This window comes from Taeniopygia guttata, chromosome Z (genome assembly GCF_048771995.1).
Source record: "Taeniopygia guttata chromosome Z, bTaeGut7.mat, whole genome shotgun sequence".
NCBI classification, from domain to species: domain Eukaryota; kingdom Metazoa; phylum Chordata; class Aves; order Passeriformes; family Estrildidae; genus Taeniopygia; species Taeniopygia guttata.
In genome coordinates, this window is record NC_133063.1 from 45,767,519 (window position 1) to 45,793,018 (window position 25,500).

The following is a 25,500-nucleotide window of genomic DNA, read 5'->3' on the forward strand; positions in this document are numbered from 1 at the left end:
GTCAGTTGTATTGCCTCTAGCACCTTCCATTCAATAATTCTGAAGTCTACAAATACAATACAGTTTCTCTAATATTTATTTTACAAAAGGGACAAGTCACTTGACTTCTCCTTCAGCAAGCTCATACAAGGCTGTTGCAAAGCACTGAACATGGGTGTTCAGAGTCCTGCTCACGTGCTTCAACTAAATAGGAAACACAGGTAAATAAAAAGATTCATAACAGGTCTGAAGTTTTACTCCTAGTCTTTTATGAAGTACTTATGCTAAGTATCGGTACTAAATGTGACTGAAACTGCAAGTAAGCATTACTACTAATAGTAAGAATCTCGGTGATGATTATTAATAGAGCATTAACAGTATATGACACGTACCCCTTTTTAAGCACTGTTCACTAGTACGTTACTCTGCTATAACCAATATCAATAGGAGAACACCAGCAACAAACTATAAAGCATACCAAAAAATGGCATTTTTCAAGGAAATGGTCACCTAAAATATAAGTTCATGGAAGAAATACAGAGCATCAACAATCTACTTCTAGGTTCTAGAACTGCACTTCAAAAAAAAAATGGAAGTGCCAAACAAAAAAAAAAAATAAATTAAAAAACAGCTTCTGGTAACAGACAAGATTATTTTGTTGGTTTTCCCCCTAGCCTCCCTAGATCTTAGTCGTGAGTCTGTAGCTTCCATGTCCCCTCAGACGATCAAACCCTTCTGTAAGTTATGGCACTGGAAGCTTTATGGAGAATGGGCCAAAACAATTAAAACAGTCTAAATTTCAGAAATGTCACTTTTTTTTACTACAGACAGTTTTCAAAATCAACACACTGATAAAACTACAACTAGAACAAAGTAGAACAGAGCTTGTCCAATTCCCACTCCTGCCCACCTCCAAGATAACCAAGATTGTTGAGGTCATAAAAACAGAAGCCAGATTATTAGAGAACGTGATACAACCAAGGGAATTGCTAAAAGGGCCTGGTAAATATTAAAGAAGCAAAAGCCAGGAGGCTGAGTCGCTGCCATTTTTTGTGAAGGGCTCTGTTTCAACAGCAAGCACTGCTCCCCCTCCCTTCCCTTCCCTTCCCTCACATCCAGCTCCAATTTCTCTACTTGGAAAAAACCGGCTGCTCTCAGGCCAGGACAGCCCCTCCATTCCCCTTCCACAGCATTTCTTCACACCGCTCAGTAGCAAACCCCGAGTTTCTGCTCCACAAGACATCCTGTTCCTCTGAAGACAACCAGGGTGCTCTGCACATCCACTCCTGGTGCTAACACACAAGAGAGTAGATTCAAACCAGTCCACCCTGCTCCCAGGTGGCACCTAACAGCACTGCAGACATTTCTGCACAAGCTTTTAAATCTCTTCCACATCAGAGAGTTCAGGCCCTTGTCATTAGACTCAAACATGCACCAGGGTCCTTTCTACATCCAGCTTCTTGCACAGGAATGCCTACCAGTTCACTTCCCTGTTGCTGCAATTTTCTTCAGCAACAGGAGAAAACGAAGAAGAGCGTTTTGTTGTTTTTAAACAACAAAAGTCAGACCAAAGCAAAGCCCTGCCTTGACACCCAATTCCAAGCAATCACACAAAACAGAAGGCAAGGAAGGATTAAAGTAGATAAGGTTAATAGAGGGAACAATTCATTCATTGTCATGTTCTCAAATAACCCACTGTAGCTGCTGAGATATTATTGTCTGTAGGGGTGACACCCCCACCACCAGCCAGGGAATACCCGGGAAGAGGATGAGCAACGACAACATGGAAGTAAAGCCCTGCGTTAAGTCATAGATCGATACTTCATCATCCACTTGTTCACTTCTCGAGCTGCCACCTCCCCTCTGGCCTGATTCCTGCCGCCAGCCCCACTCCTCCAGCTGGTCCCGCTTTCCTCACATGCTCCCGAGCCAGAGGCACCAAACCGGCAGAGGGAAACCCTCAATGTAGGAGACCAGCACCTCCAAGATGAGAACCCGTCCTCGAAAGCGGACACGGTGGAGCATCCCTTCCCGCGGATGTCAGGGGGTACAGACAGAACCCACCTCTCTCGGGGCCAAGCGGGCACCTCCTCCCCAGCCAGGTGGGCGCTGCCCGAACCCACGGCCCTGCTGAGCGGGAGAGGAGGGGGGCGGAGAGGGGAGGGTGGGGGGGACGGTGATCTAGGCCAGGGCGAGGCTTCCCTGCGGCGGCCGCCACGGAAAGTAGGGCAAGCCCGCGTCCCCCCACAACCCGTCGGCGGGCGGGCCGGGGTTGGGCGGCCCGGGCGGACACCGACAGACCCGCGGACCGAGGGACCGCCGGGCGGACAAAGCGGGGCCGGGCCCGCGGGGCCTCCTGAGAGGGAGCGGCCGCGCGCGGAGACCGTTGGCCGGGGCGGGTGAAGGGGCCCCGCGTGCCCCCCGCGCGCGCGGTACCTACCCAATGCGCTCACAAAGCGGCGGCGGCGTCACGTGACCTCCCCCTTCTTCGTCTTCGTCTTCGTCTTCTTCTTCTTCTTCTTCTTCTTCTTCTTCCTCTCTTCCTCTCCTCCTCCTCCTCCTCCCCCTCCCCCTTCCTCCTCCTCCTCCACGCGCGCGCGGGGTCGTTTTCCCTCCCCACGTGACACGACACGACACGCTCGCGCACGGCACGGCACGACACCGCCCCGCACCCCTCACGCACCGCCCCCCTCACGCACCGCCCGCGCGCGCCCGGTCACCTGCGCCTTCTTCCGCCTCTGCCTCCCGCCCCCTCCGCTGATCACGTGAGCAGAGCGCGCGGGGGAGAGCCCGCCCCTTCCTTTCGCCTTCACGTGACCGGCTCCTCAGCGCGCGCAGGGCGGGAGGGGGAGCGAACAGCGGAGCCCCTCCCCCCGCCCGGGGGTGATGTGAGACATCCTCCGAGGGACCCCAGTAAGGGGCACACAGAGATCCCCGCGGCAGCGGCCGCAGGAGTTAATCCGCGAGTTCCTGAGGAACCCCTCGAGAGACCCCATGAGAGTCCATGCGAGGACTCCTCTGAGGAACCCTGTCACGGACCGTATGAGGGACCCCCTAGAAGCCTCCCTGAGGAACACCATGACGGGGCCCGGTGGGGGACCCGGGTGGCTTAGGAACAGGGCGTTTTAGAACTGGTTTAGAACTGCACTTTACATTAATGTAAATGTCTCCTCCTTTTGAGATGAGGGACACAGGGAGGCACCCTGTTGACATGGAGAACTCCAGGATAAAAGATAGCTGTACTACAGGAGGAGAAAGTCAAGTATGGTGGGTATTAATGAAGGATAGGGTGGGCTTGGCACAGCAGAATTGTGTTAGAGAACTTGGTGCAGCTTCTGGCTGTCTATAAACTCAACGATTACAGGACAGATGGCAAGAAAGGACAGTCGATAAAACTTTACTCCTGGGCTGAGTTTTGTGTTGTGAGTCAGGAGGGGGAAAAAAATAAAACCACAAACAAAAGTGTTTAGGCATTTAGGCTTTTTCCTGCTGTGTATTTTTTCCGTGCAGCACCTCTGGTTGCCGAAAATGTGGTGGTCCTTACCCTTTGGACATCATTGCAAGGCCTGGCATATTAAAGCCAGGGTTACTTACTCTGTGTGGAAGTTGGTCTCTGCTTAGTGCTGAGCAGGCAGGGTTGGTGACGGCAGTGTTTGAGCTTTTCAGCCCCTGGTGCCACCAGTGATGATGTCCCATGGCCCTTGACCTTTGCTGTGGTCTGATAATCTTTACTGCTCATCCTCTGTCCCTTAAGCCCATATTCTCCATGTAAGTAGAAAGGGCATGAAATCTGATTTTACCCTAAACAGTACTGAAAATCAGTCAGTGTTTTTCATGCTTCTGCCTTCTCTGCATAGATTAGATAGATTTAGTCAGTCTGCATCCTTGACACCTACTGCATAGATGGGCAGGAGCTACAACAGATCCTCCTGCTGAGGAGCTGCAAGATCTCCCTGTTCTTGTTTTCTCTCAGTATGATAGATGGTCCTTTGAACTAAATTGAAATTCAGACCAAAAAGTGCACAGGTATTTTTGGTTTTCTTGATGCAGCTGTTGTGATAATTCTGTTTTATTACTATTGCAGGGGGACAGTTAATTACAGCTGTAAACAAAGTTTCACAAGCTTTGTGACAAACATGTCTGCAGCTCCATAATCTGTGTAGATTTAATCAGTATTATTAGCATTCTTCCATCATGGCTTGGCAATCCTTTGATAATCAAAATGAAAATTTGGTATGCAGCACAAAACAACAAAGGCCAAGAGCTCTTGGGATGCTGTTGTCAGATGGTGTAGTGCCAGCTGGAATGTGTCTCTGAAAATCACACAGAATCCAGCCAAAGAGCATTTGGAATGGGAGAAAACTGAGCAGGGATACCAGGACCAAAGTGGTGTAGACTCTTTCTGCTGTACATGGAGTAAATATAAATGAGAAAATGGGATACTGCACTGACAAAGCTTCCAGAGGAGAGCTAAAGGAATAAATTGGTGGAGGCTTGGGAACAAAGACCTTCCCTCCAAATATTGAACAGGAGGAATTTCTTCACTGAAAGGTAGTGTAGCATTTGGATGGACTGCCTAGATGGTAGAAGTGTTCAAGAAATGGACGTGATACTTAGTGCTTTGTTCTAATTGTCAATTTGCTGATAAGTCACAGCACTCACTTTCAGGTGTCTTTTCTGACCTAAATGATCCTTTGATTCAGTACATCAGATGTGGGGATAAGACCCTGCACTAAACACTGTAAAGGTGTGACTGGGTCTGGCAGCCAAGTTCTGCCTACTGCCTCTGTCAGGATTCTTATCTGCTGTTACAAGGATTTGCAACATCTTCAATTTTCAAGCCAGTAAATGACAGTCTGGTGCAGGTGCAAGTCCAGATAGGCTATTTCAGCTTACTGCAAGATTGTTTTTCTCAGTCACTTTCTGCAGATTTCTGAAATAGGCTGCAGTTCACATACCACATACCAGTGGCTGGACACCACTCTTCTGGTGCTTTGGCATTCTCCTTCCCTATCACATTTGTGAGTGGGGAAAACTGCTTGTGTTAAGAATATCGCCCTGTTCCTAGTTCAGGAGGCTGTTCTACTTCTGTGTTGCAGTAAAACCATCTCTTCTTGACAAGCTCAGGTGGTACTATCTTCCCTGTTGCTAATGCTCCCTTCCACTTTCCTCACTACCAACCCTTCCCCCTCAGGCTCATCGGACACTTAGTCTGACTGAGCTGAAGTTCAGAGCAGTTTTTTGCTATTTATTCTGAAGTATTTAATTTTTTTTGTGCCCTGCTTTTTCTTTTTTTACATTGCTTGTTCTAATAAAATATTATTCTGCACTGCAAACTGGTCTCACAGCCCTGTCCCTGATGACACGTCTTCAACAGTCACTACCTTTTTCCAAAATATATTGCACTAGCCTCAGAGAGTCAACATAATCCAGGTAAACAAGCTTTGCAAGGGAGAGGCTCAGTATGTAGAAACCAGTCTTGACTTTGAGCTTTGAGCTGAGTTTGCAGGGAATGTGTGTACAAGCCCAGAAGATAATGGGGTTAATCTCAATCACTGGCTGCAGAGCCAACCAAGGATTGTTGGTATTACCAGCCAGGGATTGTTAGCAATAATACACTGGGAGAACGAACAGAATGTGGCTGGAGAAGGGGCCACATGGAGTTAGAGCAGCACTTTTCTGGGACAAACATCCTTATCCTGACTCCTGGAGATTAGCACAACACAGCACAAGTGTAGGAATGAGGTCAAGAAGCAGGCCTGTAGGAGGATATGGGGACCACCAAATACCCTGAAGCCTCCAACCAATTTTCATAGTAGCTAAATTACACAGAAAGGGAGAAATTTACTTCCAGTGCACGGGAACTCATCTAGAAAAAGGTACCCATACAAAGCCCAGATATGTGTGTACCTCAGGACCTGCACACTCCATCATCTGCATCAGGGATGGAGCTAGGACTGCTGATTCTCTCTCTTTCTCTCTCTCTCTCTCTCTCTCCCTCTCTTTGTCCCTTCCCTTCTCCTCTTTAATACAGCTTTTTTTCTTCCTCTCTTCCCTTTGACCTCCCTTCTTTATTTTAAACTCACTGCCATGTGCTGTCAGAGACTAACATAAGAGTTTTCAAGCAGAGTGTGTAATCTACTAACAGAATTTTGTAATACAGATTTTGTGGGCCCTCTGACTTTTGCTGTTTCTTTTGTCCACAAGAATTTGCAAATCTTAGGTGCTCCCTTCTCCTGAAGGGTGGGATGCCACATTATGGAATTTTCCCTAGGTATAGAGGAACAATTGAAAATTTTGGTGGCAAAGTGGAGTTCTCTCAAGAGAACTATTAAAAGGATTTGATAACAAGACATGCTATCTTTGCACATACCTGGGGTTGCTGCTGCATTTAGATGTGAGGTGAAGCTTGTGGGGATGCTGCCAAGAAATGGGATCTAATGTTAGATTTTGTTGATATGCCTGCATAAAGCAGAGCTTCCACAACAATTGAACTGGAAAGGATTGCCATTTACATTATGGAAGCAAGCCCTTTTCCTAGAGATACCATTCATGATGGTGAAGGCTGGAAGGATAATGTCATCGTGTCCAGCCTTCAAAAAGCCCAGGCCATTCAATTATTAACATCCATGGCCTGCATTAGTCCATCATGTCTCAGCATGCTCCTTGGAATTTGTGTTGGGCTGCTTGATCATTCTTTAGAGTCCGTGTGTCGCTGGAGATGACTCTTTTCTCCAGGTGGTTCCTGCAGACCTTGGTCCAAGTTTTCTTATTGTGTAGTTTGACTGTATGTAAAAGGTGATACATTTTCATGTGACCAGAATCTGAAATTGTTCTGCACAACCACCTTAACCCTACTGTTATTTTCCATTCTTTCTCAACCTTTTCCAGAAAACATTTTATCTGAATCTGTATTTATTTTCAGATTGTTGAGACAGTTCCATATGTCTGAGCCTGACATTGATCCTGCAGAACCTTGCTTAAACACCTGAGAAGGATGCTAGTGGGGGTTAACCTGTGTAGTGCATGTCCTTCTAATGGTGAGTGTTGAGTTTGTTCTATCATGTTCCCTGATTTCATTCTCTGCCTACCCACTGTTACCTCTACCAGACAACTGTTTCTAAGAATTAAACAGGCTATGGTTAACAGACTTGTTTTCTATACAACACTGTTGTTTGACATTAGCTGCGTATCTAGCCTTGAATTATCTATTTAGTCCTTTATCATTTTTCCATTATTTTGTCTGTGACATCAGAGAAAGTAGTCTGCAGATGCCTGATTGCTTTGTCCCCTGTTCTAACAATGTCATGCTTCCTGCCTTTTAAAATTCCCCAAGATTAAATTATCTCCAAGAAGCCAGAAGTTTCCTTGGCCAGCTCTTAAATAACTTGATGAGGCAGAGTTGCAGTAGATGATCACTGAAGGTGTTGTAAACATCCTTGCATGGTGTTGCTCACTGCCTTTTGCGGCACTTACAGACCATTTGTCTTTATCAGTTGGATTTTATCAAGCCTAGTGGAATCCCAACCCTCCCTTACTCCAGGTAATATAAAAGTTCCTGTAAAGAATGCTAACAAATGAATAGTATTGTAAAGTGGAAGCTGGATTTGCACCATTTGCTGTTTTCCCCCAGACTTCCATCTTAGGATAAATTACAAGCATTTTTATCCTGTGATTTTAGTAGAATGTTTTGAATAGTGTGTCCAAGGATATTTGCCAACTCTGGTTAAATGTCAGCCATCTGTTTTCAGTTTTAAAAGGGCTGTTTGTAGATGCAGCAACTGGCAATGGCAAGAACAAAGCAGTGAGCTTGGGAGACACCAGGGAACTGCAGGCTGGTGAGCCTCCACTGAAAGCCTCAAACACTGAGGACAAGAGGATGACTGGCACTAGTGTTCAATATGGATTTACACTGGGGAAGTCATGTCGGGCTGATCTGGTCACCCGCTGTGATGAAATGACTGCCTTGATGAATGAAGGGAGAGGAGAGGGATGTTTCTCAGTTTGAGCAAAGCTTTCAGTGGTGTTTGCTAAAAGAATCTCATAGACAAACCGATGGACTACAGACTGGGTTTATGCACAGCTGCAGAGCTGCTGGGTTCAAGGGGTTGTGATCACTGGCACAAAGTCCAGTTTGAGTTTAGTCACTGGTGCTGTGACCTAGGTCCTGGGACCAATACACATTCAAGCTCTAGATGTTTACCTTCTCTTTAAGCAACAAGTTGAGTGCCCAGAGCTCAGGACTAAAAGCTTCCCGCAAAACCAAATAAGCTCCAAGTGCAACAGCAACAGCCTCCAAGGTAACAGGGACGGTGGGGTTTTTTTGGAGTCAAAGCCTATTTATACTGGTAGAAACTAAAGCTGCCTTTCTACAATTAACAGGAAAAATGCTCCTATAAATACACATGGCAAGTCTCCACATCCCAAGACTCCTAGAATTTATTTCCAGGAAGGGAAAAAGTCTACATGAAGTGGTTTTACCAGGCAACAAGATCATTAATTGTTATAGCTTAATAGTGCTCTGCTGGCATCCTCACTAGCTGACTGCAGTGTGGTGTCCAGTAGCCCTCAGCAGCAGTACACAGGCTGCCACCATAGCACATGAGGAAGTGAATCTTGTTATCTTAGTACTGGCCAACTTTCCTCACACTTTTGGCTCCAAGACCTTTCTTGGGGCTCAGATACATGGAGAAGTTAGCCAGAATTTCTCCCTAGGTGAATACTTGCCTAGAACACTGCAGTGATTGGGGTGGAGTTTTACAGCAACAGTGTCAGTCTGCCACCCCAAAGACAACCTTTAGTCACATTTTTTCCAGTTGCCTAGAATCTAAAATTTCTGTTGTAACTGAGTCTGTGTGCTCCACATTCAACATACATCAGGCACTGCAGGGGGTTTATAGGGAGAGGAAAGCCCTGGAATGGGAAAACTTCTGACAACACAGGGGAAGAAAACCCACAGACACTGATTATAGGGGTTACAAATCTTTCTGCTGACACTTCAGCATCTGTGGAACATGACCCTCACTCTGTTTATGTCTTTGACACAATTAGTTCAAGCAGTGTCCACCTGACTTTTTGATTGCAGCTCTGCACTTGAGGCCTGTAGCTTCTCTCTCACCTCTGCCAGCTCACAATACAGCTCAGTGAAGAAGAAATAGTAAGACTCTCTGTACAGGGCAGTATTTTGGAGCAGCTGACCCATTGCTCCCAAAAGCCATGTTGGCCACATGGTCCCTTGAGCCTTTTAGAGGGTAGAAGCCCTCCTGACATTTGTTCTTCCAGAGGCTTGAGAAGGACTGAGGAAGCTGAGAGACAAAGCACAGAGATTCTTTTTTTCTAATACACTATGAACTTTCTCACTTTCAATGTCTCAAAAATGGGCCACCTCTTACCCAAAAAACATTCCAAGCACTGTGTCCTGGCATCTCTTTATTTTTATGGACCTTGAAAGCACCTTATATTTGAAATACTACCCTGATATTTCATTCAGAAACACAGGATGACTATGGCAATGGCTAGGAAGGACTAACAGAACAGTGTGAAACTATTCTGAGTCCTGTCCTAGTTTGGCTTCCTCCTTGAGCAACAGCAGTGCCAACCAGCTGGCAAGAGCTGAGGCCCTGAGTCACAGAGATCAGAAAAAAAATACACCCAAGAAGGGAAGTGATGACAGCCAAGTAAACCTGCAGCCGCTGGGCTGGAGCTGGAGGCAGGCAGCAGATTGAGTGTTGAAAGGGGTAATATTGACTGCCACATGTTTGCAGCATATAGTCAAGACATAGTTGATAACACCACAGACCAGCTGCAGGCTCCAGGCCAAGGAGTGCAGTGGGTCTCATTTTGGTTCCACAGACAGGAATGACAATTGCCATACATGCACATGTCGAGGGAACCTAGACCTTTTGGCAGAAGGAGTGAAGACTCTGGCCATGAAACAGATAAAAATCTCTTCCCCCAAAAATGGTGAGCTGCCTTACATAAGGAAACAAACTGATTCATCTGCACTGTGAATGGGAAAGCAAGGGGACCTGCAAGACAGGTGATGGGACAAAATAGATTAATGCTAGAATTAGTTTCTTGGGGACAATTTAGACTTTTTATTGCTGAGATTTAAGCTGGACATGCATGCAAGAGGAACTCAATTAATACCAACAGCTTCTGAATTTGTGAGCTCATTTTTGCTCCTGTAAATGACACTATCTGAATGCTGTACTCAATGGAGCATCTGAGGCTGGTAGGGAATTAGTAACCCTGGTTGCCAGAGCCCTCTCTAACCCATAATTTTCTGTATGTCTCCAGGGCCAGGTTTTCCTTTGGTTTTCCTTTGCATCTCTCAAACAGTTTGATTAGAAGGCTCAGTGGAATGACAGTTCTTATGTCTTTTTAAAGTCTGCCCTTCCAGCATTCACGTATCAGTAATGCCTACTATGGGGAGCAGAGCTTGAGTTTATCCATGATCATGGAAACAAGCCTCTCAGGATGAGGCCAGGGGTGAAGACAGAGAGGCAGAAGCTGATTTTAGGCAGAGAATTTTAACCTCCAGCATAAAACTTAGACCTCTCAGACATTCCTCTTCTGAAAAAATAACTTTCCCACTTATAGACAGTGAAATAGGACAGCTATGTGAAGGCCTCATTCTCCTGTGCAATGAAAATATCTGGAAGTGTTACAGATGCAGTTTTGGGATGCAAGATCTCCCTAAAACCTGTAGTCCTATACCTGACTGTCCAGCTACATTTATCTGTGCTGTTCAACACTTCTAAGAAGTAGGTCCTTCTTAGAAAAATAAAGTGGTTGAAAGGAAACTCTTGCCTCGGAGCAAATGAGGTATCAGATGATGAGAACAGGAAGGAGATGCTTTGAAGTGTAACAGTCCCAACTCTGCCAACAGAAAAATCTCCTATGGAAGTAACGAGTATTGCTACAGCTGTACAGAGAACTAGGACTGATGTTTAGGCCATGAAAAACTAAAAATAAGCTGAGATTCTGCTCTTGGGTTTTCAACCCACTCACTGGTGAAGGAAAAAAGAACAATTCACTTCGTTTTCACTGAATCAGTCATGTCCATGCAGAGGCTGGACTGCTGTGGTAAGAAATCCAAGCCCACTCGCTTTTAAACTGCCCTGGATTTACTTGCAGTGGAATACTAGCAAATAAGGGAAAATATCAGCCAAACCAAAACACTATACAAATACATTTTATTTAGAGATACCCATAGTAAGATGCACAAATACTTTTTGTCCACCAATTTTCAGATCACACAACTTCTAGTAATGGAAAAAAAAAAACTGCAGTTAATTACAATTATCTATGTAACAGGGCAGTAGTAAAAGATTCATTTATCAGACTACAGAATGGTTAACGATACTCAGATGAGAATGTACAGGTCTAGGTATTTAAAAACTGCATGGGGCATTGCCACATACACTAACATACTTCTTTGAAGAGCAACACCTTTCTGGCATGTGACAGTTAACCCAGTTAATGCAAGAGGGAAAATGGGCTCATAATTTGATCTGGAAATTTATCTACTAAAAGTTTTCCTCCAAACAGCAAAAATTTGTGACTGACACATGGAAACCAATCTATAAAAACCACTGTTACATTGTCCATGTAGTCAAGCAACACTTACATGACCCAAAATTTAAAATTACCAATTCCAGTCTACGCCATCACAGCTTTTACACAGTCTTCTTCAAAAGAGTCCAGAATACTTAATTGCATTTAACAAGCCGGCAGAAGAGCCATAGTTTGAGCACCACACTTTTGCACCCACAATGAGCTCTTATACAAGAGTAATCTCAATCTTCAAATTAAAAAAAACCATATTCCACCTGCAAGGACATCAACTGGCTCATGTATTGCTTGGTTTATTTTTAAATTCCCATGTAAATGGAAGGAAAGGTAGGAAGCTGCACTGGTCTGAGAGAATAGCTGCATTGGTTTAAAGTTATATTTAAAACACATGGAACCTGGACTCATCTCCAGGGTCTCTCTCAAACCAAGGAAATTCATTAGGTTCCACTATTCAATGCAGTCCCTGTTTTGTTTTTAAATAGGGATAGTGTTGAATGTGCTTGGGAAAGACCACCAAGGACTGTTGTGTGAGTGATTATATATAAAAACAAGAAACACATTTAATCAGTTGTCAGATAATCTTCCATTGCAAACATGAGAGTAACAGAGACTGACTTTGCATTATAGTTGAGAGGCACATTTTGCACTGATGGACAGAAAATCTTGGTTTACCTTGCAACTTTCTGTGGCTTAAAATACCACCTAACTTCCTGTTAAAGCAATTTTTAAAAAACAAACAAAAAACTGTCAATTATTGTTTTCATACTTAAAATTCATAAGCTGCTCTCTTAGCTATTCTATTCAGAGATACCTTTCTACTTGAGTATATGCAGCTGGTTTCTTCCTTGTTTGTCTAAGAGACCCTTGTTTCTGTGCAGCTTGAGACAAATAATCCTGATGCCTCAGGACAGGCCCCTGTACTATGTTCAGGAGTTGAGAAAGTTAGTATGGTTTTTTACATTTGCAGTAAACCCCAGAACAAAAACGACAAGAAGAAAAGCCACTGAATTGCAACAACCAGCAGTACAGGAATCAACTACATGGTACAAGAGTGACTTTGGAGCAAACCTTTTTGGACTGTAAGAGATATGGCAGTACAAGAAGATACCTAGAGATGAGTAAAAAGAATAAGGACACTGTGAGCAAGGTCCTAGTTCAGCAAACTACTGCCTAAGCCACTAGAAGTTTCAAAGTGTAGTAGGGCTCTAACAGGTGCCCCCAGGCTTTGCAGAATTTTGTACCCGAACTAGTACACCATGAGAGAACAGGGAACTTGCTCAAGTCCCAGGCAAGCAGTGTGACAAGATATGAGTGAGGCTAGGACAAGAGACTGAGACTGGAGACAGCAATTGAACAAGAGGGACAAAGCCCACCAGAAGTTACTTAACCAGTTCTTTTACTAACAGCCCCATTATCACACCTGCAATGTGAGAGAAGCACAGAGCAACCAGCTGAAGCTGTAAATCACAATTGGCCCGTTACATCCCTGCACTGTCAACAGCCAGCCAAGTGCTGGACAACGCAGATAAGGCCCTTTCACTCCATCATCCCTGCACAAAGCATGTGGAGGGGGCTGGTAGCAGCTATGAAGCACATTAGTCATAGTCACTCATGAAAACAGAGACAAGTGCACTGGTAACCTTGAATGTTGAGGGGAAGACTGAGTGGCCACTGAGGAAACTGGTTTTTCCGCATGCCATCTTCACATCTCATCTGAAGAGGGATTACCACCAGGTTTGAAAGTTCTGGGTGCAACTTAATTTGCAGTGATCTAAGGCATGATGGCATAAACCCTCAAAAGCCTACCCTTCAAACATTCCATTGCCAGCTCACCTCTTTGTCATTCTTCCTGGACAAAGTAAATTAGAATAACTTTTCTCTTTTGAGCACAGGTTATTGTTTTGCTCATATCCCTACTCTTTTACAATTCCACCCCCAAAAACATAAATCTCTGGAGGAAGCCATTACATGGGATCAAGTCAGCAACTCACCCTCCTAGTATTACCCTGAATGAAACCTTTAGTCAAGACTTTGAGTAGCAGTCAAAGATGCCAGTTCTCTGGCTAAACCACTACAGATCAGTTTGACAAACACCCTGAGTGAAGGCAGAGGGCACCTTTACTTCCTGATCTGCTGATACCCACTGACCAGTATGAGTCCAAGAGGCTTTCAGCTTCTGCAGACTGTGCAGGGGTGAAGTCTCCACTTGCAAGACAGGCATCTATCCACAGAAGTTTATGGTAAAAGCACACAGGGATCTTGCCACACTGGGCTACAGGTTTTCTTTTTATTATGACTCAATAGTTTTCAGAGTAGGCAGACAGCTTTGAACTCATCATTACAGGTGAACTAGGAAGAAATGCGAGAAGAGGATGATGCTAAATGTTGAAAACTAAGTTAAATCCATTTGTTCCACTCAGAAAAGTGACTGTCTTAAAAACAGCACCTCACTGAATTTAAAGGAACTCTGAAATTAGCATGAAGCAAAAAGAACTGCAAAAAGTCTCTACTGTGGTACAGAGAGAACAGATACTGTTAGCACAGAAAACACACAGACTTTAGAGCTCTATGACCATGTATTAATGTCAATACACTGATGACTAATGTGCTGCTTCTAAATACAAAGGTAACCTCATGGATCAACAGAATGCAGTACTATCATTCAGTTAATTATGCATAGGCATGTCCATGGAAGGCCACAGCAAGTGAAGATATATATGTTCCTTTTCCATGCTATTATGAGACATAATGTATCAATTCTACTGTATTTTCTAAATGCATAAGAGTTAGAAACTCAGGCCAAATGCCAGATGTCAGTTTGAGGTTTGCAAACAAATACATCTTTAGAAAACTAAACTGAATGTAATGTCTTTGTGTTGAAAAAAACAACAACAAAAAACACCTTTTCAGAGAGGAGAAACAATTTGCAAGGTAACAGAACACTAAGCCCCATGTGCAGACAGGCTGGTTTCACATACTATCTGCAATTTCACACTGTTCCATTTGCAAGCTGCATCAATCACTTGGAACAGGTTTATCTTACAGTCAAAAAATGTGCACTGGAATATTTGAAGGGAGCTGTTACTACTTTGCTTGACAGCTTCTGTGATAGTTCAGGATTCAGTGCTGTTTCTGATACAGCTCATGACAGAAACAAGCTGAGAAAGCCTCTGCTAGATGGGTGGATTTGGAGGAGCTGTTAACAAACATCAGACCCTGGATTCAGAACAAAAGCCATCAAGTATCAGCAAGTCCTGATTATTTTTTTTTTTCCTCAAGGCTTTGGATCTTATTAAAAATATTTGGGAAAAAAACATTAAAAATAGTTCACTGTAGGACATCCTATCTTCAGGCAACAAGTTATGACCACTGCACATTTTAAAACACCTTGTGTATTTTGTGCATTTTATGCACCACAGGCAGTGGGGAATATCCAGCATTTATCTACACATGAACATACAAGCAAGGACTGACAGATATCACTGGCAAGACTGATATCAAGACCACCCAGCGCATTGATTTGTCTACACCACATCTTAACACAAATGGAACAAGTCACAAGTAACAGTACAAACCTGTTGCAATTTCAACACATACATCTTAGAAAAAGACAATGCATGTACCCAGCCCTAAGACAGTGACAAGTTTGAGATAACTTTATAAAGATCAAGGTACCAGAAGAGGAAGGCACATTAACCTCTGGTTGGTCCGTTTCGGTACTATTTGGATGAGCCATAGTGATTTATACCCTGAGACTGTGAGAGGTCTTGAAAATGAAAAGAGACCAGGTAAATGGGTAAATAAAAAGTACACACAAGTTTAATGAGATAGTAAGATTCAGCACCTGAATTTTCCCTTTTAGCAAGGGAATCTAGAAAAGCGGTTCCTAAGAGAACACTGTATTGACTCCTAAATTTTTTGTTCTAAAGGCAAAATAATACAAAAGAATCTTAGACTAAAGACATTGCAGTATGTTGCAAGGGGTTTTATACACCCTCTCAATTTCAGTACAGCAAACACAATTTGTATACAATCAGGTGTTGGTGGTTTTTTGGGTATAGAAACAGTCAGACTGCCCACATTTTCCCAACTCTGCCGCCTCCATTTTAAATTTGTGTACACTTTCTTAGACCGTACTGCTCCCAACAGGGTATTAGTGGAAAAGGCTGTTAGAAAATGGGAAGATTCCTTTCTGCAAGAGCATTCTTTTAATTAGCCAAGTACCACACGGTTTTCATTAAAAAACCCAACATCACAAGCAAAAACTGACTTCCTAATTTCATCTTTGAAAAATAACAAACAGTTATTATAATAAAACAGAAATATTATAATAAAAACAGAGTTGCTAAAATAACACTGGGATGTCAGGATATATACTTGATTTCTCAAAGATATTTCTGATTAAGCATTTACATATCCCCTCTAGTTTTTAAATTCTTCAGGAGTCCTGAGAGCCATACCAAATACTGTTTGCCTTTTATTGTTTTTCTGGTGTTCCTTGCCCATCCTCACCACACAAAGTGCTCATGTACAGGGGCAAATGACAGTACCTCACCCAAGATGTAGCTGTGTTGTCTCTTCCACTCTCCCTTGTCCTGGAGTGTCTGCTTCAGAATTTCAAATAAGTTACTTGAGGGCACCATAACACTCAGAAGTGCATTTTAAGTTGGGGTCATACCATGGGCTCAGACTGTGGGTGGCCAGCAGGGCATACAGCGATTTTCACTTGGCTTTCAGCTAAAAAATTTGTGTCTGGTAGCTCAGGAGTTCCTGGCTCAGCATGGGCTGGCCAGAGGATCAACTCTACCTGCATGATACACAGATCTCCAACAGAGTTCCTTAGGAACAAGCTATACCCCAATCCAGTAATTCAGTCATAGCAGCAATTGCAGAAGTAGCTAAGTAAGAAGGTATCAGACACCTTGGAAAAGTGCATTTATTGAAAATAAGGGTAACAGACCACTAAAAACAGACCTCCCACTTGGCTGCTGAAAGATGCTGCTGCTTTCCCACATGCAGTAACTGACAGCCCACCTGTCCTTCGTTTCTTGCAAACAAAGCAAACAAGTGACCTCATGAAGGGTCTAGGCAAGCTTGCTTTGTTTCATGCCTGCACCAGGTGAGGCACAGCAGTTCAAAAGGGTTGTAATGCCTCTCAGCTGAGTGGCACAAATTACAACACCAAAGCACCACTCGGCATAGCTGGATCATCAATTTAATCTGTTAGTTTTTTAGCTGCAAGCTATAGACAAAACAAGTGCTCAGGTGAAGGAATAGGATGAAATTCTTGAAGAGAATGATCCCCAAGTATCTTAATCCTTTAGATACAAAAAGCTACCAAAGACCTAAAATGGAGGCAGCAAATATAAACCCCTTAATGCAATTCAGGAGTCTCTCTCATGAAGACAGTGACAAGAGTTATCCACAATATGAGTGTAACTTTTGTGAACAGACTAAGGCCAGCAAGATCACTGGGCACTCTTGCAATGATCTTAAAAATGGATCTGTAGGGAGAATGAACTGAGACTAGGAACATAAACCTACTATCAGCTATTCTTTGGTAATTTACTCACCTCAAACTAACACCAGCAGCACTCATGAGGGAATCAAACAAATGGACTAACTTCTTTACTGCAATCCCAGAAAGCACCAGGGGAATTCAATTCTAGCAATTTTCCCTACAATACTGGACTGTACAAGGGAGAAACCTGGAGGAATTACAGCAATAAGGTGTTTAGTGAAGAGGGTGAGCATAACCCTTGTTACTGTGCTGAAGCCAACAATGTAAAGTAACTTCTGATTCCTCAGGCATGTCGCATGACATAACATCCGTTACTGAAGAGTTGCTACTCAGTATTTACAAGCTAGGTATTATCAAACCCACAACTGAGTCACTAGTTTGATTACCTATCATAAATACTGAAAATATAATACCCCAAAGTACCTAAATTAACATGGTAGTCTCCTAAACTCATTGGTACCATAGAAGATTCCACACGACTGAGAAGTCAATAGCAACCAGTCTGAAGGCATGTTATGCTAAAAGTTCTCTCCTTCAAGCAAGATAAACCAGAGTATGTTGCCCATGTGGAACAGACTGCTACTGTGCAATCATGTAAGTTAAACACGTACCAGGGCTACTGCCCTGTTCAACAGTCTGAGCCAGCCTTAACTTCTATCCAGTTAAAATAAAGCAAATTGAAGCTTTTGAGCACAGGTTGACAAAATGCCAGCAAGCCTGTTCCTGCTCAGCAGAGGTCACCTCTGCAAGGACAATATTGCTACAGCAAAGACTGGTATGATGTGGGTTGGAGGAGGCAACCGCAAACAAACAATTCAAGCAGGAAAGATCAAGGGAGGGAAATCTTGAAAAAACAGTGGAAAAGATAAGATGGTCCAATTATATGCATGTCATTGGGTCTCAGCAGCACACAGGAAGCTATTCAGGAAGCTACTGTAGTGCAGTCACCAGACTGAGCTCACTCCACTGCAGGGTTGTATCTGGCTTTTGAACAGTGAGGTACCCAGCCTCCCTCTCTGCAGAGTCTCGAGGCTACCTACTCTGCAGCCATTCCTGTGCTTGGATGGGAAACCCACTAATTTCTAACCATGATCAGTAGATATCTAACCCAAAAGGGCAACAAAATCAAAGTAAAAAAAAATTGTTTTTCTTCTATTACTTATCTTTGGACAGTTGGCCTATCATCATCATCTTTCTATGACTCAGTTTATAACAGTGATTGGAACAAAAGTTATATATGACCAACTAGAGAAATAGTCTGAAACTTAACATCTATATCACTGTAAGCATTTAAAACCACTGAAACTAGCTAAAAATTAAGTTATCTCTGGTCCAAATTGTTTGTGTGCTTGCAGCACTATCTGGTTTCGTTACCAGTTTTTTAATGGGGATTCTCATACAGCAACAAAGATGGCTCCCTTACTGTGAGAAGTTATGTTTGCAAGAAAGCACCCTGAAAGCAGAATACACAAAAGCATGTGAGACTTGAGACATTTTACATCATTGTCCAGATTCATCTGAGAATTGTGCAGAGACTTTTATGAAGAAAAAAAGGAGGAAAAGGGCACTCACATTACTAGGCTTTAGGAGCACACATTAAGGTACTTGTGGAGATCACAGTCAATAGGGAGGGACAATTTTGGTGCCTCTTCAGTTATGTAGAGACTTCAGAAAAATTGGCCTTTGTGTTTGAAGGCCATACACATACGCTTTTTCCTCCTATCATGGCCTAAAATATGCTTCAATTAATAGATCAACATCAGGGCTCGAATTTCCAGACCAGGAGTCTCCCTTTGGCACTGCTGACACTAAATGCCCAGCTATTACCTGTTGCTTCAGCAGAACAGAGGACATTCAGCTAGACTCAAGTGTCTAGCTTCTTCAAAAAAACAAAGCAAAAAACTTTCAACAAATTAAAAAACAAACAAACAAACCAAAGCAGAACATGTTCCTTGTGACAGAATGATCTTACACAGTAGCTGTAAGGATACAAATCTTGCCATTCTTCTCCAAGACTTATTTTTCTTCATGTACTTCCACTTTTGCAAGCCCCTAAAATAACCAAAGCAGCTACCCCATGGTATATAATTTTACCTTTTCAGAGAAAAGCCTGTCTAGACATACACACATCACACATGTGTGATGACCTGATGCAGTTTATGCAACCAGGCCACAATGGTAAGTATTATGCAACACTGGAAGGTCTGCTTGTGAAGCACCTGTGTTAATGCTCAGTTTTAATTATACTTCTGGGATAAGTGCACACCTGGGAGAGAGTTCTCTTGCCAGGACTTCCACCCCAATGAGAGGGACCTGCACTCCTTGCAGGATTTCCATCCAGGTCTCCATACCAGCTGGAACTTAAGCCTGATGCGGACTGCTTGGTGTTACTGATGCAGATATTGAGTATGAAAGTAAGAGAGACTGCAAAGACAAATGCAGATTAGCTCTGGGCTGTGGACAGGAGCTGCAGTGGTAGTTGATCTCCCACAGAGATGGGAGAATAGAGCATGTCCTGCCTTGTCTTTCCTCTCAGTTTCAATCAACTGCCCATTTGGCACCAAAGCTGCGAGGTACAGGCACACTTTGCTCCACCAATGTCAGGGGAAAGGCATTAATTCCAGCAGAGGACAGAGGCATCACTAACAAGCTGAGAGTTTGGTGCCTGCCAAAAGGAGGAATACCTTGGAATCTTGCATTTTAGCTGAGTATTGGGTAAGACCATCACCATGGGAGGCACGCGCTACACAGTGGGACCTGAAGGGCACTGGACCCATTCTCCCCTCCCAGTCCCAGGTGAAGCTGGAGGGAGTCTGAAAGCAGAAGGCAGCAAGGGATTCTGGAAAAGCAAGAGCCTCTCCTACAGCATATGCTAGTGCAAAGTGAGGGAACACCAAGATACCCTGCTTTGCAGAAAGCTGCTCACTTGCATTAGTAAAGTCTGAGATGCACTCTTTAATCTTCGTGAAAAAAAAATAGTTTATTTATTCCATTGGCTTCTTTGAGCAGATGGCCAACCAGAACAGCAAAAAGGGGAAAAATTTCCACAACTTGGGATAAAAAAGGTCCAAGGTTTAAGGCAGTTTATGAAGATCTTATAAGCTACCCTAACAGAATACTCAGAAGTCATATTTCATCTGAAGAACAGATAGATTTAGTTCATTTTGAATAACTAGCCCCCATTTCCTCTCAGCATCTCTGCAGCCTTCAATGTAATGTCACCCTGCAACAGCCACGCTGCAAAACAGTCTGTACAAACTCCAGTTGTGCAAGCTGATACCTGGGACAGACAGTGAAGAAACAGACCAATTTTTGCTCCTAGCACTGCTGAGAACTACCATTCAAACAAAAATGCACTTTTAGAAACTCCTGCACTTTGGATTTGATGGCAATACCCCTAAGGAACCCATCCCTGGGCTCCAGTGAGTACAGCTTAAAATTACCATATCCCTCTATGTAAAAACAGTGTCATTAGACTTGTACTTTTAAAAAATACTTGTACTTTTAAAATCAACCCAGGCCAGGGCCAGGCTCTGCAGATAAAGTAGTAGCTTATCTCTTATAAATATTTTTAATAGTTTTTAATTACACGTAGTCCTCACTCCAGGTAATGTAACTGACACAAAGTACCTGCACACATGCAGCCCCAAGACTTTCACAGAAAGTTCAGGAGCAACCACTCTTTAAGAAAGAAATCCTACCTCACAGCAAAGTAGAGGAGGGGACACATGGCCAAGCCAGCCTAAATGGGGGGAAGAGTCATTTGGACTAAATACAATAAAAAAGAACTTCAAAACCCCTCCATACAAAGGATCAAGGAGGTTAAAGCAAAAAACTAGTTCAAAAAGATGTACGAAACTGTTGGAGACCAACAGAAAATTCCGCCAAAAAATAACTTGTGTTTAAATCAGGAATCAGTGGCATCACACAATTTTGTTGTTAAAAAAAGAAGAAGGAAAGTGGAAATCTGTGTAAAGATCAGCATCAGAATGAAGAGTTATCATTAGCTCCAGAGACCAGCATAATTCCCATGAAGTCCTGATGGAAGAGGGCCTCCTGCCACAAACAATTTCGTTCCAGACGAGTCATAGCAGTGGGTGTAAACAGCATTTGGGAAGTAATTTATGTCAGAAAAATAATTCCTCCAGGTTTCATCATGGTTCTGTTAAAGAAAAGTTTAGATTGTTATTATTGCCAAACAAACCCAAAACCCTGTTTCACAAAAGCATTAGGTAGCTTCCAGAGCCTAAAAAGGGGTATTTTCTCATAACAGTCCTGAAGCTTTATAAATGTCAACTAAAAGATACCTGAGTTGTCCTGAACCTTTTTCTGAGAACATTTAGGTCAAGCACTGGGGAGGTGAGGAGACGTTGCAATGATACAACAAAAGGTAATAGAGCTAAGTTAAACGAAGCCATTAACTGCTTTATAATAACATACAGAAAACCAAATGCAAGTGCCTGACATGGCATTACCTCAGGCAGCCACAGTTTCTAAAACTGCACAAAATTAAATTAAAACCTTCTTGCTTCAAGTACCACATTAGATTACCATGGCTTTAAAGAAAGACAATTTATTCTCTGTTTGAGGTTCTGAAAACTACAAGTTAGATTACATTTGAAAATGTAAAGATACAAAATCTAGTTAATTTATGAATCAGTGCATAAGAACTGTAATCACTATGCCTTACTCAAGCAAATAACCTTCAGTACCCTTTCATAAAGCTTTTGTAGAAAGCAATTCTGCAGCACTTCTTGCTCTTCATTATTAGTTATTGGTTACATGAATACTGTTTGACTGAGACACATTTCACACAACAGGTCCAAAAAGAACTGGCTCTACCCCACTCCTAAATAATGGGCCTACTTCCTCCCACCTCCATCACAGCTACAAACTACTTACCAGCCAGCCTTTCCCAGTTGTCAACTTCAAAATTTCACTTCCTCCTAATTTCTGCTTCTGTCCATAACAGACATGGGGGGGCTTCTCTTCCAGGAACCTTTGGGCTCTGATATCATAAAACAACAAGGACCCTTGTCCTGTCCCCACAGTGATGATGTGCTCGTAGAAGCTCACCGAGCGGATACCTGTCAAACAGAGAAGGGATGGACAGTGCAATAAGGAACAGGGATGTTTCGGCTCTTCAGTGCTGTTGCTTCATGTCTAAAATTACCTATTAGTACTCTCCAAAAAACACACGTTTTCCCACTGCTACAGAGCAGTGCAGACAAATCCCACTGATGCTATTGAAACAGCAGCTTTGATGCATACATGGCTGCTCTAATCCTTGAGACCATCAGCTACACCAATGGTACATAGTAAGAAACTTTATCCTCAGCAGCTCTCAGGTCTGCTAGATAAGCCAATTAGGGTCCAGAGCACCTTTGTTCTGTCTGCACAAGCCTTTAATTTAACACACCAAGAGCAAGTACATGGCAGCAGTCAGAGGGAAGAACATCACGCTGTTTTCCTCCACGAGCTCACACCCTAACTACCTGCAGTAAATGACCATCTGAGAAAAGAAAGTCCCAGCTGCCACCAAGTGCATTGTGCTGATGAAAAAGCTAGGTGTAAGCAAGTGTAATCATAATAATCACCAGTCACTTTGCTGCTAAGATAGCTTCAGAACTATTAATGAACCTGATCTGTCTCTACTCAAATATTCTCAAACAAGCACACCTAATTTTTAGTAGCTGGCATTTTTAGCACATTAGCCAGGAAAGAAAACAGAACAGGACTCCTGCCATCTAAACAACACCGTGCTCCACCAGTATATGGGAAGGTACAGTTCAAACTAAACATGTTAGCACAATTCAGTTATCCCATTACATTGGAAAAGAGTGTAAATTTTGTTCTCACAAAATCTAAATTTGAAGTCTCAGCTAATCAAGAATCCCTTGGAACTAGTCTTGGGGAGATTCTGAATGTAAGAATTTGCAATATGCAAAACATCCTGTCATCTCATCTCCATTTATTGTGCAAATACTGTTCTGTGTAACCACTCTACAGCAAATAACTCTTCCATACAGGTTAAACTCCACCACATCTATATGTCTCCTTCCTTTTTCTCTGCTTTTTAGGCCCTCTTTAAAATACCACCAAATTACAGCCTAAACAAGCATTCAAACAGGAGAGGAAATATGTGAGTTATGCCAGCTACATTCACATGCCAAGTGTTGTCACCATATCAAGCAGGGCTGAATGTGACAGAACTTGTATCATCTTGGAATATTCCCAGCAGCGCACATGACAGCAGACAACTGGGAACTGTGGGTGCAATCAGAGAGTTTTCCCTTTCCCCTTTGTATAAAGTTCTAACAAGAAACATGTCGTCATCCTTCTGCCTCTGCCACTGGATATGACATCCACAGCCACCGGCATTTGTGACATATGCTTAGAACAAGGCAAGGTCATATTGTCCTGCTCCAGATATGGGGTGAAGTCTTGGCTGCGGGCTTAATGGGTAGGAAGCCACTGTCTCTCTACTGAAGTAGATGATGAGATTCATATGAGAGTCTCCACTTTAATTCAGAGAGCTGCAAATGCACTTAAGACAGCAGAAGACCTTCCCCCCAAACCCAACACATGGATCTGGCTCTGCAAAGACACACAGAAGGCCTTAAGCCCTCTGCAGTCAGCAAGGGCAGTCACTTGGGTAAGAGGAGAAAGGCACAAGAGTGGACCTCCTCTTATTTTTCCTCCAACAAGTGCTGTTGACAAGCCACCAGGAGAACACTTACTTCACACAAACAGGTGATGGAATATTAAGGCAGTTGGTATATAATTTTCAATTAAATGTATTAATAAAAAGTAATAAAATGCAGATCTTTCTCTAACTAAAGAAATTAATTGTAGAAATCCATTACGTGCACACTACTAAGAAGGATATTTAGAACAGGCTTTCAAAAACAGTATTTCAAATTGTCTCCTAAGGGGCTGAAGTACCTCAGATTAATCATTCCTGTCAAGCTAAAAGTACAGCCTATGCCTAGAACCTATCACAGTAAGTTATATACTCCCAGCCCTCTACCACCTGTGGACCTAGATTATTTAGGTAAGTATATTGAGCCTCACTCCCATGCTGCAGGAATGGTTTACAGATCCCAGAAGGAAATAAAAATCTCCTACACAGGAATTTGCAGAGTCTATGCCATACAAGCTCTCTTTGCTGCTTTCAGACTTGAAGAGAAGAGCACACGGCTCTACAGGCCAGTCATGCAGAGAGCAATTGCTTTTGTGGATCAAGAACTACTGTGTAAGGTGTGCATTTCCCTTTACAGCTGCTAAGAAAAGCAACACTTAGAAGATGTACTAAAAAGCATTCACCACCTTCAGGTGTAAAGAGGGTTACAGCAGAGGAAAGCCAGCCCCAGCTCCAGCTTTACTGAGCCACCACCTTTCTGTGACCTGCCTTTGTGCACAACTTGAGTGAACTGAAGTTAATGTGGACTTATCACATTCAGCAGGTACACTTGGAAACTTAAAGCACATTCAGGTACCACTGCAAAGCACTTGAAATCATATTTTAGTCCACAGATCAAGAAAGACCGTTTTTTAGAAGTGCTACACCACCCCAAGTCCCAGGGAGATCAATATAAAGTGGAAACACTCAGTAGCTTGGGAATTACTGTTATTTATGTGCCTCCACCACCACGCCAAATAAAAAGATGCACCTACTCTGCAGGAGAGAAAACAGCCCTGAACAAAGGCTTTCTCCAGACATGAACTGGAGAAACCCCTCGAAATACTCCCCACACACATTATCCCCCAATATGGAAAATCAAATACTTGAGGCAGGTTTCAGCCACCACTAGGCATCATAGTGCAGTGTCTGGGTCAAGACCTGGACAGAATCCTCACTAACAGCAAGTGAGGACAAGCGGTCTTGCTGGTAAGAAATTCAGTTGACTTCTCCTGACATTATACATATTCCTCCCAGATCTGAAAGCAGCAGACCCTGACACTGATCTAGACATCATTGCTCAGTAACTGCATAAATGAAACTTTCCTATCTTTGCTGACATATGTCCTCTTCCGATAACCTGCCTGATGAAGAGATGGAAACCCAGAGATGAGCTAAGTAAGGACTGCAACTTACTGGCATGGGATTAATGTGGCACTCACTGTGCCTTCTCATGCCTGATAGTAAAGGATATGGAGAGCACTTTATGGGACCATACACTCTGCAAGCTATCAAGCCTGGCCCTGGTATAAGGTTCAACTGGACATACTGCATCCATATAAGGAAAGAAAATACACTCAAATCACATAGAAAATCAGGAGTCCCAGTCATGCCTTTAAAATCACAAAGCAAGCTTTCCCTCGCAGCACATACTCCCAATAAGGTAGCATATAGCAGACAACGTACCTTTTTTCTAATTCATAGAGAAGAATGTAAGAACAGTATGAATAGTGGTAAAAAG

General features: G+C 43.1%; 2 protein-coding genes and 1 long non-coding RNA gene across 24 annotated transcripts in view; 1 reads left to right on the plus strand and 2 right to left on the minus strand.

The window, feature by feature from the left end:
- The window catches only part of UBAP2 (ubiquitin associated protein 2), a 106,715-nt gene extending 103,904 nt beyond the window's left edge, over positions 1-2,811 (minus strand). For 5 of the 21 annotated variants that reach the window (XM_072921897.1, XM_072921893.1, XM_072921886.1 and 2 more), the window contains exon 1: positions 2,420-2,645. The gene's annotated coding sequence lies outside the window, so the exon portion shown is untranslated. The other 16 variants (XM_072921898.1, XM_072921899.1, XM_072921895.1 and 13 more) reach the window with 9 other exon arrangements.
- Positions 1,910-23,922, plus strand: LOC140681718 (uncharacterized). Its single transcript, XR_012052821.1, has 3 exons — positions 1,910-2,081; positions 6,905-7,019; positions 23,158-23,922. It is a non-coding gene; the product is annotated as an uncharacterized lncRNA (long non-coding RNA).
- The window catches only part of DCAF12 (DDB1 and CUL4 associated factor 12), a 32,484-nt gene continuing 18,144 nt past the window's right edge, over positions 11,161-25,500 (minus strand). For both annotated transcript variants that reach the window (XM_072921902.1, XM_030257499.4), the window contains exons 8-9: positions 21,980-22,164; positions 11,161-21,239 (exon numbers count right to left, since the gene is read on the minus strand). In XM_072921902.1, the coding sequence (XP_072778003.1) occupies positions 21,081-21,239; positions 21,980-22,164 (344 nt within the window). In that variant the 3' untranslated portion in view covers positions 11,161-21,080. The remainder of the gene's footprint in view (positions 21,240-21,979; positions 22,165-25,500) is intronic.